General features: G+C 44.7%; 1 protein-coding gene across 4 annotated transcripts in view; it reads right to left on the reverse strand.

The window, feature by feature from the left end:
* Window positions 1–6018: 6018 nt before the first annotated feature.
* Window positions 6019–14341, reverse strand: part of Chrm3 (cholinergic receptor muscarinic 3) — a 461004-nt gene continuing 452681 nt past the window's right edge. For all 4 annotated transcript variants that reach the window (XM_029547348.1, XM_029547349.1, XM_029547351.1 and 1 more), the window contains one exon: window positions 6019–9319. In XM_029547348.1, coding sequence (XP_029403208.1) covers window positions 7531–9300 — 1770 coding nt within the window. In that variant the 5' untranslated portion in view covers window positions 9301–9319 and the 3' untranslated portion in view covers window positions 6019–7530. The remainder of the gene's footprint in view (window positions 9320–14341) is intronic.

Consider the following 14341-nt stretch of genomic DNA (forward strand, 5'->3'; position numbering starts at 1 on the left):
CCCCCCCCCACCGTCCTCACCTCTACGTTACTTGAGACAGGTTCTCCTTTTGCTGCTGTGTATACCAGGCAGGTTGTCACATGAGCTTTTGGAGAGTCTCTGAAGAGCTCTGTCCTGTACTGTCCCCAGTCACAGCATGCACATATCCACAGGTGCCTCCGGTTCTGCAAGTCTGAGGAGGGCCTTGTACCACTTAGAGACCTGTTTGGATTTATGTACCTACGGATAAATATACCATAACAGTATCAATACTGTACTGGTCTAGGCAAGTGGGCATGGTGGTACAAACTTGTAATCCCATCACCTGTGGGTGAGAGAAAGTACAAGCCAATGCTCTGGTGTTATACTGGTAATCATCACTTCTAAGATATACAGACAAATAAAGCTCGTATTTTAAAGGTGGAAACATCACACTCGGAAACACAAATCTATACGCAACTGGAAATAAATATGAAGTCTTTAAATGCCAGTGAGTCTTACTCAGCCCCGGTATCATTTATTTCCTTATTTCATCGCGTAACTTGGGATCATCCTCACCGCAGCTTGCAGCTGTCATCTTATAGCAAGTGTGACTTGTATAGCAAGTGTGACTTGCCTCCAACCTAACGGCTGAAACTGTTTTGATGCCGATTGGAGGAAATGGTGGCCATGAGGGAACGAGACAGGTATGATGACACCTGCCTGCTATCTTGGCACTTGGGAGGATCAGGAGTAACAGGTATCTTTAGGTACATAGTAAGTTCGAGGCCAACCTGGGCTACATCAGACTCTGCTTTAAAACAAAGCAATGCTGCAGGTAAAATTCTGCACCTTTGGCATAGATGGGGATATAAACCGAATACATGCCTTTCGCCCACAAAGATACTTTCTGTTTTGTTTAGTAGCTTCTCTACCCGTCCACATGCATTAGAAGTACGAAGTTATGTCTGCTGAAACCCCTAAGTTATGTCAGCAGAAACCAGAATGAGATCTGCTTTTCCCATCCTGTCTGCACAAAATCTTTTAGGAATCTCTCTGACATGGGAAAAGAAACTAAGAGACTGGAGCGATAGCTCAGTTGGAACAGTCTGCAAGCACAAGGACTTGAGTTTGGTTCCCAGGTAGTCATATAAAAAGCCAGATGGGAATGTGTATCTGTGACCAAGGTGGTGGGTAGCAGATATAAATAGATCCCTGGGGTTGGCTGATCAATGAGCTTCAGGTCTGTGTGAGACATGTCTTCACTAAGGTTACCTGACATCAACTTCTGACTTCGAAATGTGCACACATACATGCATGAACACACACACACACAAAGAAAGACATAAAGAAAAAAAGAAATGAGGACCTTGCATAAACTGTGTTCTCTACCAAATTCCAAGCATGAATCCTCCATAGGAGGAGCCTCTGTGTGCATAAGAGGCTAAAGATGCTTTTGGCCTGGAGGAGAGACAGGTCTGCTTATAGGAAAGGATACACGATTCTCAAGCAGTAAGTTCTCAGCCAAGAACAATGACATCTAAGGATGTCTTAAGGGAACCCAATGATCTGCCATGGGCACAATGAGAAAGCCCATGTTTACATGGTCCCCAGGCCCTCTGCTGAGACTTGGCCATTGGTGAAGGCACAGCCAGAGGAGCAGTGGGATCCCCAGGCCCAAAGGCATTTTTTTTTTTTTATAGAGAAAAGTTGAAGTTTTACACCAGGAAAAGAGCCCAGGAGAGGCTATTGGTGGAACTACAGCCTGGGTATACACGTGTTTGCATGTGTGTGCACTTGCTATAGCATGTGTATAGAAATCAGAGGGCAACCACCGGGAATCAGTCCTTCCCTTCCACCCTACAGGTTCTGGGGATCTAACTCAAGTCATCAGGCTTGGTGGCATGTGCCTCTACCTATTGAGCAATTTATTTATCCACAGCTCTATTTATTTTTATGCATGTATTTGTAGGTGCATATACATGTGTGTGTGTGTGTGTGTGTGTGTGTGTGTGTGAAGCTGGAGTACAACCTCACCTATCATCCTCAGGAAGTCTATCTTGTTTGAGACAGTGTCTCTCATTGGCTTAGAGTTCCCCAAATTGGCAAGACTGAGGCTAGCAAGCCCTGGAGATGGCTCCTGCCTCGGCTCACACCAGGCTTGCCTTTGAGCTGGTCCTCTCTTCCAAGGCAAGCACTGCTACGGAGGCAAGCAGCCCTCAGTCCTTAGGAGCTGACCATTTAGAGGCAGGGAAACAGTACGTGTGACTGATGTCCCTAGAGAGGCAGTAAAGTTGTCCTTGAGCCTAGGATAAGCTGGAACGGATACCAGATAGATCTGCCTCACCCGGCATTGAATAAAAATACAGACTTCTCTTTCAGGAGAAGTGTTAGAAAAATGCTCAGTTTAGGTTGACAAGAAAGGGATCTCAACTTTTAAAAAGATAACTCTTTTGACGGTTATAGTCCTGGAGAGAGGAATACCACCACAAAACCAGAAGCAAGTCCTGCTACCTAGGGACCCTGTGAGGCCCGCTGAGGTAAGGCGGGTGTGTTTATGGTACATGTGACCTTTGAAACTGAGATTGCTGGTCTCCCAACAAGCCTGGGCAGTTTTTACACTCTGGCCATGGGCATGGCTCAGTGGCTAAAGATGCTGCCCACCAAGCCTAATGACTGGAGTGATCCCTGGAACCGACATGGTGGGATGAGAGAATGGACTCCTCTGACCTCCACACACGTGCTGTACCATGTTTGCACACATATACCACATCAGTGCAAAAACAAAAAGAGTTCTTCACGCTCCTTTGAGATATCAAAGCACATAGCTTTCTGGGGTATTTAAAGCTTGGGACATCCAGTGGTCGGCTGGGTACGTTCATTGCCGTAGTTGATCACTTCGCTCTTCAACTCGACTTGTTTGACACCAGGAAGTGGGCTAGAAGTGTCAGTTTGAGCATTGGGAGGGAACCCAGAGAGTTAACATTAACTGACAGGTGTGTCTGAGGACATGTGACCAGACATGACAGTGTAAGACTTTGACAAGACAAAAGAAATCATTAAAACCCTCCACTGATGAAATAGCTGGTGAAGGGTAAAAGTTTATTACACCCCAGTGACTTAGAAACATTTGTATAGTTTGAATACTCTTTGAATTGGTGTTTGCGCAGGTCCTGATGGTCGTGTGAACTCATGCGTTTGCTGATTGCTGTAGCTCATTACCAAGAATTTGTGGGCTTTGGTTGCTAGGCTACAGGTGAAAAAAATGTCCCTGGCAACCTGCTCCTGCAGGACTCTAACCCCTCACCCCTCCCATACCCATTCTTTGTAAATCACCTTGAATCAGGAAGTTAAAAGTTGTCAGATTGATGGCCCAAGGCCATGTGATTTGGAAATCCCCTATTCCCTCCTCCCTTCTTCCCCCTTGAGGGTCCATAAAAAGAAGGGTCCCTCTCCCCTTCGGGGTTGACTCTACCCCCTGTGTGTCTTCCCCAGAGCTCTGGCACCCCAAATAAAGCCTCATGTGATTTGCATCAAAAAATGGTCTCTTGTGAGTTTTCAGGGAGTTTGCACCATCCTGAGACTAGAGCGAGTGTCTCCCCGTTTTCGGGGGGGGGGGGTCTTAGATCAACTAAACTGTGTTGCTGACCTTAGTCCTCAAAATCAGCCAAGAGCAAACCGTCTAACTTCCCAAGGGTATACCCTTATTATTATTATTTTTTTTCCTTTTTGTTCATCTTGAGACAGAGTCCGATGTATGCTAGGCTGGCCTTGAATTCTGCAAGCAGCAAAAGATGACCTTGAATCTCTGTTCCTCCTGCTCCGACCTCCTGAGTGCTGGGATTGCAGGCACGTACTACTGTACCTGATTTATGCAATGTTGCGCATTGAACCCAGGGCTTTGTGCATGCCAACCAAGTTACCACTTGAGCTCAGTGTCCCCACCTCTGACTCATCTCCACTGGGGGAAGTTAGGCATCCCTGTTTCACCCTGGGTTCCTCTTTCATATCGCCCTAGGGTACACCAGCCTTTGCTTCTGGGTTGGGAATTCTATTTCTCTCCCCAGGGCAGGGGTGACCTATTACCTTTTCAGCTGATCTCAAGCTAAGTTCCCCTTTCACCAGTTGCATATAGCATGCCTATCCCCAGCCGAGGAGTAAGGTCTGCCCACTGCAGTATGGGAAGATTAATTAATTAGCAAAGAAAGTGATAAGTCTTCTAGGTCATGCATTAGTCACTCACATGTTCAATGCTTAATTCTTTGTTTTGTTTTCTTTCTCTAAGAGTCTAGAAGTAATACATATTAAAAGGTGACTAAAAATGGGAGCTGGGCTGGGCTTAGGGTAAAAGGGGGCCCAGAGCAATAGAAGGTAAGACAGAAAGACAATAGGGTAAAAGGTAGGTAAGAAAGACTAAAGCAAGGGAAATAGGCAAGGCCTGGAGAACAGTGTGTGTGTATGGGTGTGTGTGTGTGTAAGTGAGCATGAGACACAGAAAGATGCAGAGAGACAGAGAAAAAGAGGAAGACACAGAGAGGCAGAAAACTGCAGAGACAGAGACACAAAGGAGATAGAGGAAGAGTGTGTGAGAGAGAGACAGAGAGACAGAGAGAGAATCAGAGAGACAGAGAGGAAAGGGAAAGGGAGGGAGAGAGGGGAGGAGAGAAAGAGGAGGAGGAGATGGAGGGAAGGGAGCAAGAGGCTCTCTCAATGTCTCCGTATGTGGTATACTTTAGCTTCAATTATTTTCCTCTACCAATTAAAGTGAACAACCCTGAAGTCTCCGAATGACTCGATCTTACGAGATGGAGTAGTTCTACTCTAAGGCAGGGGATAAGTTACAATCTTCAGTGTGTGCCAGATTCCTGCTCTAGGACAAGCCCTTTTGAGAAATGCCCATGTAATACATGCGGTCACAAATGCTCAACTGCATCTTCAGCTAAACCTCTAAGCTCTTCATTTCCAAAGAATCTACTTTGTTTATTTTTCTTTTCTGAAATGACCCAACAGTTGGACATACCTTTCCATAAACAGCCAAGAGAGATTAGAAGCAGCTTTTGCCTGTAAGAGGCTTATTCATCGTAATGAATCCGGTAGCTAGCAAAAAAGGAGAGTTAGACTCTTAGGGGTTTTGTGGTTTTTAAACTATTGGCATCTTGGACAAGAGGCTGGAGACAATGATGTTTAAGTAGACTCCCAGTTTGCCCTTGAGTTTCTGCTCAAAACTTGGGAGTTTCCTACTCTTTTTTTTTTTTTTTTTAATTAAAAAGAAGAGATCTTTGGGGAACGGTGCAGAATGGGAGTTTCCAGGAAGAATGGAATTACTGATGTACAGGTGTACAGTGAGACTTACATGAGAATCCACACATTTAATAATGCCAGGCTAACTCGAGTAATACAACACAGATGCAGTAGCTTACCGGATGCTTCCCAGGTGGAGAACATGGCTTTTGCACATCAGTTCCTTGATCTTTTGCTTAAATGAGGGCCAATAATTAAAAGAAAATCCTATTATGACATGGATTTTCTTGTCCTTCCTTGCAATGTGGTTCCAGATACCATAGAGGAACCTTGTTATGCCTTGTTGGGTCACATTGGGTTAGCTAAAGAGTGGTTTTCAGTGACAAGGGCTAACTACTTGGAAGGAGTCGGCTGCTTTCAGATGGCAACCAGGTGATGGTTTTCCTCTTCTTGGCCACACGGAAAAAGCTCACTGGATATTAGTCATGGCTGGAGTAGACCCTAAAGAATCAACCTCAAAGGGTACCACAACAGAGGGAGTCATATTTATCAACACTAAATAAACACATGGTAAAGTATGCATAAATATTCTTTATATAAACATGACACGACATTAAATAGTTCAGGTACAGACACACCACTGAGAACACACCCACTGATGTCAAAGTTGGCTGTAAACACCACCTCACACTGAATACAAAAGCAGCTTTGGCCCCAGCTCTGGGTTCACAACACAGATGGATGCCCTGCACAAGGGAAGGGTTCTCCACAGCCCTCCCACCCACCCCCCACCCCACCCACTCCCCACACAGTCCCAGCAGAAAGGAAGAAACTCAACAATACAGCAGCCCAGGAGAATGAGAGCAGCAGGCCCCTCCCCCAGAGAGAACGCAGTGTGCTTGGGGCAGTTCAAAGGATGATGCAAAATTCGGTTGTCACAATGGAAAGAAATCGATTTTGAAGTAATACTTTTTCAAGTGCAATTCTTTCTTCAGAGGACACATGGCTTCCTAGACAGCAACCATCCCTGGGTGAAGGTTATACAGTGACTACCAGATGCTCTGGGCTCCTGCTAAGTGGTAGGAGGTAAGCCCTGCTTCCTTTCAAAAGGTGCCAGGTGGCTGGAAGTGAAATACAATACTTTCTGTCAGCTCCGAGCACAGTATTTCCTTTGATTTTTCTATGTAAATGTAGACATATTGCTGTATGTGACATTCAAAGGTGACTCTAGGATTGAGTTTCGAGCAGTTTAGATCCCAGAAATTTTGTTTTGAAACATTCAGATTTGGACGATTAAATTCAAACACGTACAGAAGTTCATCCTTTTGAGCTCGGAGGGACCCTGGTTTAGCTCTATCAGCAGTGCTAACAGCGCAGGAGACAGTACGTACTGAGTCCAGTCAAGATGAGGTGCCGACTGACTGACCCTCCCTCAAGACTGTCCATCCAGCACAGGTTCGCTGAGAGGGCCTGGCTTCTCTGTGCTGGATGTTCTTCTTCAGGGTGGTTTGTGGAAAATAGTTCCAGTGTCAAAAACCCAAACCAAAACCACAACATTAAACTGGGCTGATTTCAGTTTCCTATCCTTTGAGGACCCTATGCACTGAAAGCATCCGCGGTAGGAACGTTCTGCCAGTCCACTGTTCCCCATCACATCATATATACACAATGTGCGTGCGTGCGGAACTCACACGGATATAGGTATGCATATATTCATGTACAATTTTATTTGTATGAAACTTGAACTGCACAGAACAGTACTTTGCAAGAACCAAGAGTCAAATCCACGAATGGAGTTTAACAACACACCGAGGGAGGACAGAAGCTGATCGGGGGACAAGTGGCGTCAGCTTTGCAATATACAAAATAACTCAGAACCACGGATATTTCAAGCCTGCTGTGCTTCACGTGGGATCTGGGTGGACACTTTAGGACCCCTAGGGAGAACACATGGCCACCAGCACATTGAGGCTCACCAGTGATTCCAGAGATAATAAGAATTAAAAGACCCAGCAGACCAATTTCTGAGGATACTTGCTCTGAGACAATAATTTTTTTTTCTCTTAAAGGAAAAAAAATCCACTTAAAAGTCTGTTTCAGAATGCATTTCTTTATATTTAGCAGTACACTTCTCCTTCTTTCCAGCTGAATTGGCATTGGACCAAAATCAGTTATTCAACGGATCAGTAAGAAGGCAGCTTCTCTCCTGTGTGGTTGACAAAACAACCCCTCTTATCACCATCAGGAATGGCCTCCCACCTGCGCCAGACTCCTGCTAGGCTGTGGGCTGACGTGTGTGTATGGGTCACTGCTATTGGTAAACCCCCTTTTCTACAAGGCCTGCTCGGGCACTCGCTTGTGAAAAATGACGGACTGTCTCTGCTGGTACTGCTGCTTGCGCCTCTTCCTTTTGTCACACTGGCATAAGAGAAGCATCTTGAAGGTGGTTCTGAATGTCTTGTTGCACAGGGCGTAGCACACGGGGTTCACGGTGCTGTTGATATAACACAGCCAGTAGCCCAGGTTCCAATAGGTTTTGGGTATGCAGCTGTCACAGAAGGTGTTCACCAGGACCATGATGTTGTAGGGGGTCCACGTGATGATGAAGGCTAGCAAGATAGCACTGAGCGTCTGGGCGGCCTTCTTCTCCTTGATGAGCGACATCCTTTTCCGCTTGGTGATCTGACTTCTGGTTTTGAGGGCAAACCTCTTAGCCAGCGTGGCTTCCTTGAAGGACAGAGGTAGAGCGGCCGTGGTCTTGTCCACCGAGGAGTTGGTGTCAGAGGTCTTGGCTGGGTCCACGGCAGACTCTAGCTGGATGGGAAGCTTGGAGAAGTCCTTCTGACAGTTATCACGGTCATCCATGCTCTTCTGGGCCTGCAGCTTGTGAGCATTTCTCTCTACATCCACAGTCCCCAGGTCCTCGTCCGGCACCTGCAGGTTGTCTGAGGAGGGTAGCTTGGTAGAGTTGAGGATGGTGCTATGACCTGGCAGCTTGAGTACAATGGAATAGATGGCTCTGGTCTCTGAGCCAATGTCCTCTTCATCAGAAGAAGCAGAGTTTTCCAGGGAGGCAGCAGCATCGTTGTTGTTCCAACTGTCACTGCTACTGTGGTCTTGGTCCATCTGCTCAGCACTGGGCTTCCAGCTCTTGGTTGTGAACCAGAAGTGGCAGCCACCGTACTTCCTCCTAGACGACCGCTTCGTGCCTTGCTGTTGTAGCTCGTAGCTGCTACAGCTCCGAGAACTGCCTGTGGGGTGGACAAAGTTTTCTGTTTCCGCTTCTGTCCCAGAAGCCTGTAGCCCAGCCAGCTCTTTGGTACGTTTCTCAGTCTCCTTATAGATCCTCCAGTATAAAATAGTCATGATGGTGACAGGCATGTAAAAGGCAGCGATTGCAGTGCCGAAGGTGATGGTGGGCTCACTCAGAAACTGAATGAAACATTCTCCTGGGGGCACGGTTCTCTTCCCTACAAAGTATTGCCAGAACAAGATGGCAGGAGCCCACAGGACAAAGGAGATGACCCAAGCCAGACCGATCATCACACCAGCTCGTTTTGTTGTTCGTTTGGCTCTGTAGGTAAGTGGCCTGGTGATAGAAAAGTACCTGTCAAAGCTGATGACCAGCAGATTCATGACCGAAGCATTGCTGGCCACATAGTCAATGGAAAGCCAGAGGTCACAGGCTAAGTTCCCCAGAGCCCAGCGGTTCATAATGATGTAGGTAGTGAACAGGTTCATGGAAATGACCCCGATGATCAGATCTGCACAGGCCAGGCTTAAGAGGAAGTAGTTATTGACCGTCTTCAGCTGCTTGTTGACCTTAAATGCCACAATGACAAGGATGTTGCCAATGATAGTCACCAACGCCAGGAAGCCAGTCAAGAATGCAATGAAGACCACTTGCCAGATGGTGTGGCCCCCCAGAGGGTCGCTGGAGGTGTCGTTTGAGGAGAAATTCCCAGTGGCTTGTGAAATGTTGTAGCTATCCAACGGAGTGACTGTCCCTAAGGGCAGCCCTGCCTCTGAGGGACTGTGCACCCAGGAAGAGCTGATGTTGGGAAACAAAGGCGAGGTTGTACTGTTACCGTGCAAGGTCATTGTGACTTTCTGACATAGTCTGGGGGAAAAAAGAGAAAAGTGGAGTTAGGAAATATCTTTGTTCTCTTTAGTATGGTCTTTGGGTAGCTTACATTTCTCTCTCTCTCTCTCTCTCTCTCTCTCTCTCTCTCTCTCTCTCTCTCTCTCTCTCTCTAACACACACACACACACACACACATTATATATATGAAAAATTACATTTGTTCTTTGACAATTACATACTATCAACCCCAACTTCCCTTAATTTCCTTCCTACTTCTGTCGACTCATCCTCGTGTCTCCAAAAATCTTCCTTACATTCCTGCCCGTCTACATTTTCATTCTGAGGGAGGGTCTCAGTCTGTAACCCAAGCCGGTCTGGAACTCAGTCTTTAGTCGTCAAACCTGTGGCCTTCCTGCCTTGGCCTCCAGAGCTGGGATAAGGTGCACAACCACAGTCAGCTGTGGATCCTACAGTTAGGATGTGTGTACATACAAGATGCAAATTTCCAGGCAGCTAAACACAATCAAGTTAATTCTCTCGTGTGAAGGGCAGGTGACAAGGGCATGCTGGGATTGATTTGTTCAAGGTAGTAGAATAATTAGCCAAAGGAATTCGACTTGGTCCTTTCCCTCACATGTGTACATACATTTCTCGGAATGCTGGCAGCAAACGCAGCAGACTTACTCTCTTCTTCTACTTCCTCAGGGACAAAGTAGCAGATGCTTATGCGGCAATTATTCAACCATAGTTTTATGGTCATGCTACTTGGTAAGTGTATGTGAGCCGTTGGCATTTATCTACCTGATAAAATGATGAACATAAGCAACTAGAAGGTGATGCCAGCTATTCCAGCCTCCCTGGAATGACCCAAGTCAACCCAAGACAAGAGAGAAAACAGTGCCCACCATTTCACATGACACCACCTCTTCATGTTTACTCTTATATCCCAGGCTGGTCTCAAACATACCAAGTAGCCACGTATGATCTTGAAGTCTTATTCTTCTGTCTCTACCCCTGGAGTGTTCTTATTAAAGGTGTGTTTCACCACACCTAGTATAATTGGGCCTGAGGAATCTACTAGGCCCTCCCTGCCTGGTGTGTGTGTGGGGAATTAGAAAGTGAGCTACATCCTTAGCTGGTGACATCATATCTTTAAAACACTATTGAAACATGTGATATACTTATTTTTTTATAACATTTGACAGCATGCTTATTTCTTATATACTTTGAGAGACTTTATCTTCCTAGGGTCTCATTTTCTGCAAAGGTTCTTAGACACGGAATCTAAAAAAAGTTTTCTTTTTTTTTTTTCTGCCAGGTTTGCACAGCAGCCTTGTTTACACGTTTTACCAGTCCAGAGCTACTCTGTGTCATGCACTGACATCCATGGCAAGGGTCCCTTGCCATTGTGGCATGGTTCAGGGTTCTGCTGTCATGGGAACGAGTCATGTTCTGGTGTCTTGTTTTCTTGTCTTATGATGACCATGCCCATTTTATTACAAATAAACATAATATCCAGAAATCCCAAGGCTTCTTGTCTGTCATCGTTCATCTTTTCTTGCTAAAGGGTGACACACCAGATTTCTATGACCTGGCTTTCTTTCGGCTATTCCTTTGTGTCCAGCCTGACACTCTTCCAGCACGTTTTGAGACAGGCATTGGCCACCTGGCCCCGAGTCCTTGACCACAGGCATGGACTTGACACAGACAGAGTGCATCAGCTTGGTCAATGCATGTGCATGCTAGGAAGAGAGAAAGGTCTATCGTCTTTGGGGGTGCTGGGTTCTGTTCACCACCTTTGTATCTGTGTGCAAAATCTGAGTGTAAGGGAAGGCAAATGAAAGATGAGGCCGTTGCCAGATGGGGTGAAACCCTAAGAAACAGATACAATCTGAGGCCAGGCCTTTCAAAACTAGACAGAGCTATATCTAAATCAATAGAACCACCTCGACCTTCATTACATAATAACAAAAAAAATCTCCCTTTGTTCCCTGTACTTCTGAAGGAAGGCTTTGATTATCCACAGCTAATGGTTCTTAATTCACCTATTTGGTTAAAGTAGCAAGCGAATATTCTAGACTAGTCTACCACTCTAATATATAACTTGAGGATTATAGTTAATCCTAACGATACTTTGTTAAAAGTATCGCTGAATTGCTTTGACCACACATGCCATAATGTGCTGTAACAGGCATGTAAATCTGCATCATGGTAGAAACCACTGACTCTCCTCATTTGTTGTGGATGCCAACTATACAGAAATAAATCTGTTTAAAATGTTTTTGTTACATTTATTTATTAGCTTATCTTTTTTTTTTTGTACGTGTGATACACAGATTGTGGGTATACATGCTGTGGTGCACGTGTGGCGGTCAGAAGGCAACCTGGGGGAACTGGTGCTCTCTTTCTGGTGCTGGGAATGGACCTCAGCTCAACAGGCTTGTTGCAAGTGCCTTTGTGTGCTGTTCCACCTCACTAGCTCTTGAAATTTGTTTTTAAAAAGTAAAAAAAAAAATGATTAGGACTAAAAGAAAATAATTTTGGAATCAGAAAATCTCTTTAAAAATCACTTCTTTTAAGCTGCTGTGTTTGGTCTGTGGAATCCAGAAGTCACAGCCTATGTACTTATGATCTGTCCTACAACTGAGATCAAAGACATCAATAACGTCTCTTTTTTTTCTAATGTCAGAAAGTCATGCAGGCAGTAAGAAATCCCTCCCTGTGGACATTCACATGATCTTGTATAAATTGAAAACAACTAGACTTGTTCAGTTTACCAACAGTATCAAAGAATGTAAGAAATTTGGAAATAAGGCTCAGGTTAGCTATTTCCTTATAGCGTCTTTCCTCCTTCTGGTCCACAAAGCACATAGTCCTATCATCTATCCAGAAAAGCGAGCCGAAACTCTCAATTTTTAAACCTCTTAAACTAATTGGAAAGTCCAAGTTACTTCCTGCTCCCAGAACTCTAAGTTATTTCTATTTCTTTATATTTTAAAGTTAGATTTGCTTATTTAATGTGTGAATGTTTTGCTTGCGTTCTGGTATGTGCACCACCCCCGTGTGTTTGGTATCCATAGAGGTCAGAAGACGATATCAGATTCCCTACAACTGGAGTTACAGAGGGCTGTGGACCAACACACGGATGCTGGGAATCAAACCCATGTCCCATGCAAGATGAACAAGTGCTCGCAACCGTGGATTCATCTCTCCAGCTCTCTAATTCTATCTCCATTTTAATTATTCTTTCTCTTATCCTAATTGTGGGAAGGCTTTTGCAGTCTGCAACTGTATTTTTTTTTGAAAGACCAGCTCCATGGTGTTTCCTCTTTGTAGAATCTGGTATCTGTCATATCCAGGGCTTATTTTGGGTCTCAGTTTTGGATAGGGGTGTGTCTGTTTTCTGTCATAGTTCATTACAACACTCAGCAGCTATGTCATCATGAATAGAAAGATCACATCAGGCCACTAGGTGGCAAAGTTGACTCAAAGAACAACTTTGCTGCTGTAAGATGCCTGAGCAGCAGGCTGTCCCTGACCACAGACTTGGAATTCAGCTTAGTTCAGTCATGCGGGTGGTCGGTCGGCCGGCAGAGGATATCAAACAGGGTGGACAGAGCTTTGCAGTCAAACATGTCTTTAAAGGGAATCAAACTTGTGAACCTAGCCCTCGTCTTCATCTCAAGCTGTGAGGAGGAGAGACGTTGCCTAATATGGTACAGTGATTCTTCTTGTGAACAAAACATTCTTGAGGGCCAAAAGTGGGATAAAATTCCACTTAAAAGGGAGAAAGCTTGTCTTTAAAAAAAAGATGATGTATCAGACTGCCCGCCCGCTTGCTGCCTTTCGTAAGCTTCTATTCGACCGTGACGACAGAATTCGAAAGGCTTGGCGGAGGCTTGTGAAATAACACCGTTTTTACCTTAAAAACAAACATCTAAGTTGGATGGCAGTGGATCTCCACAAACACCTTTCAGGCCTAGAACATTTTATTATTATTATTATTATTATTATTATTATTATTATTATTATTATTATTAGTGCTTTTAGAGAAATGGAATGAAGCCAAAAGCAAACATGAGTAGTTCTTTTCTTTTTTTTTTTTTTTTTTTTTTTGAGTAGTTCTTTTCAAACACCAGAAAGACCCCTCTCACCGGAGACAGTTAATGCACTGTCCCCAGTGTTCTTAGAAGAGAGAAGACCTTTACGAGCTAAGATTTATCTACTGTTTTCCTACATTCTGAAGGTCATTCAATGTCATCCCCTGTGACTGCTAGGCTTTTGTTGTTAAAGGGAAGCAGCTACACTTTGAGGAAACACCCCTTGATCCTACATAACCGTGGAATTCATTTTGCTTAAAGATTTCCTAGGGGGTCAGGAGATGGCTCAGTTGGTAAAGCGCTGGGCACTCAAGAATAAAGACCTAAGTTTGGATAGGCCTAGAATCCAAGTGAAAAGGGAGTGCCACAGTGCGTCTGTCTGTCCGTCCAGCTCTCCTACGGCGGGATGGGAGGCAGACAGGAGGATTCCCTAGAAGCTGGCTGGCCAGCTAGCTTATTATATACAGCCACAAAATAATAAGGGACTCTGTCTCAAGCAAGGTAGCAGGTGGGGACTGAAACCTGCGGTGGTCCTCTGACCTTATGGATCCTGTGGCATGCACACACCTGTGTTCACACATAGGAACATGTATGTATACACAACCATACATATGAGATATATATGTACGCATAAAAAGAGGAGTAGAAATCTTCTAGTGGAAAAAAAGTCCTGTTTGGACTGTGACTTGGACATGTCAACACACACACACACAGCAGGATCGTCCAATGAAGAACGGCCATTTGGCCTACTATTTACACAGTCATCACTAACAAGTCAGACTCCTGGTTTTTTTTTTTTTTTTTTTTTTTTTTTTTTTTATTAAGGTCGACACTTAAAATACTGTCTTTATAACCAGACAGATATGTTCCACATATCTGATTTTCGTTAATATTCCCATTTGTTTACACATTCCCAACTGATACATCTCTGTACAAGCAATTGTAAGTTTGGAAAACA

Source organism: Mus pahari, chromosome 16, assembly GCF_900095145.1.
Source record: "Mus pahari chromosome 16, PAHARI_EIJ_v1.1, whole genome shotgun sequence".
NCBI classification, from domain to species: domain Eukaryota; kingdom Metazoa; phylum Chordata; class Mammalia; order Rodentia; family Muridae; genus Mus; species Mus pahari.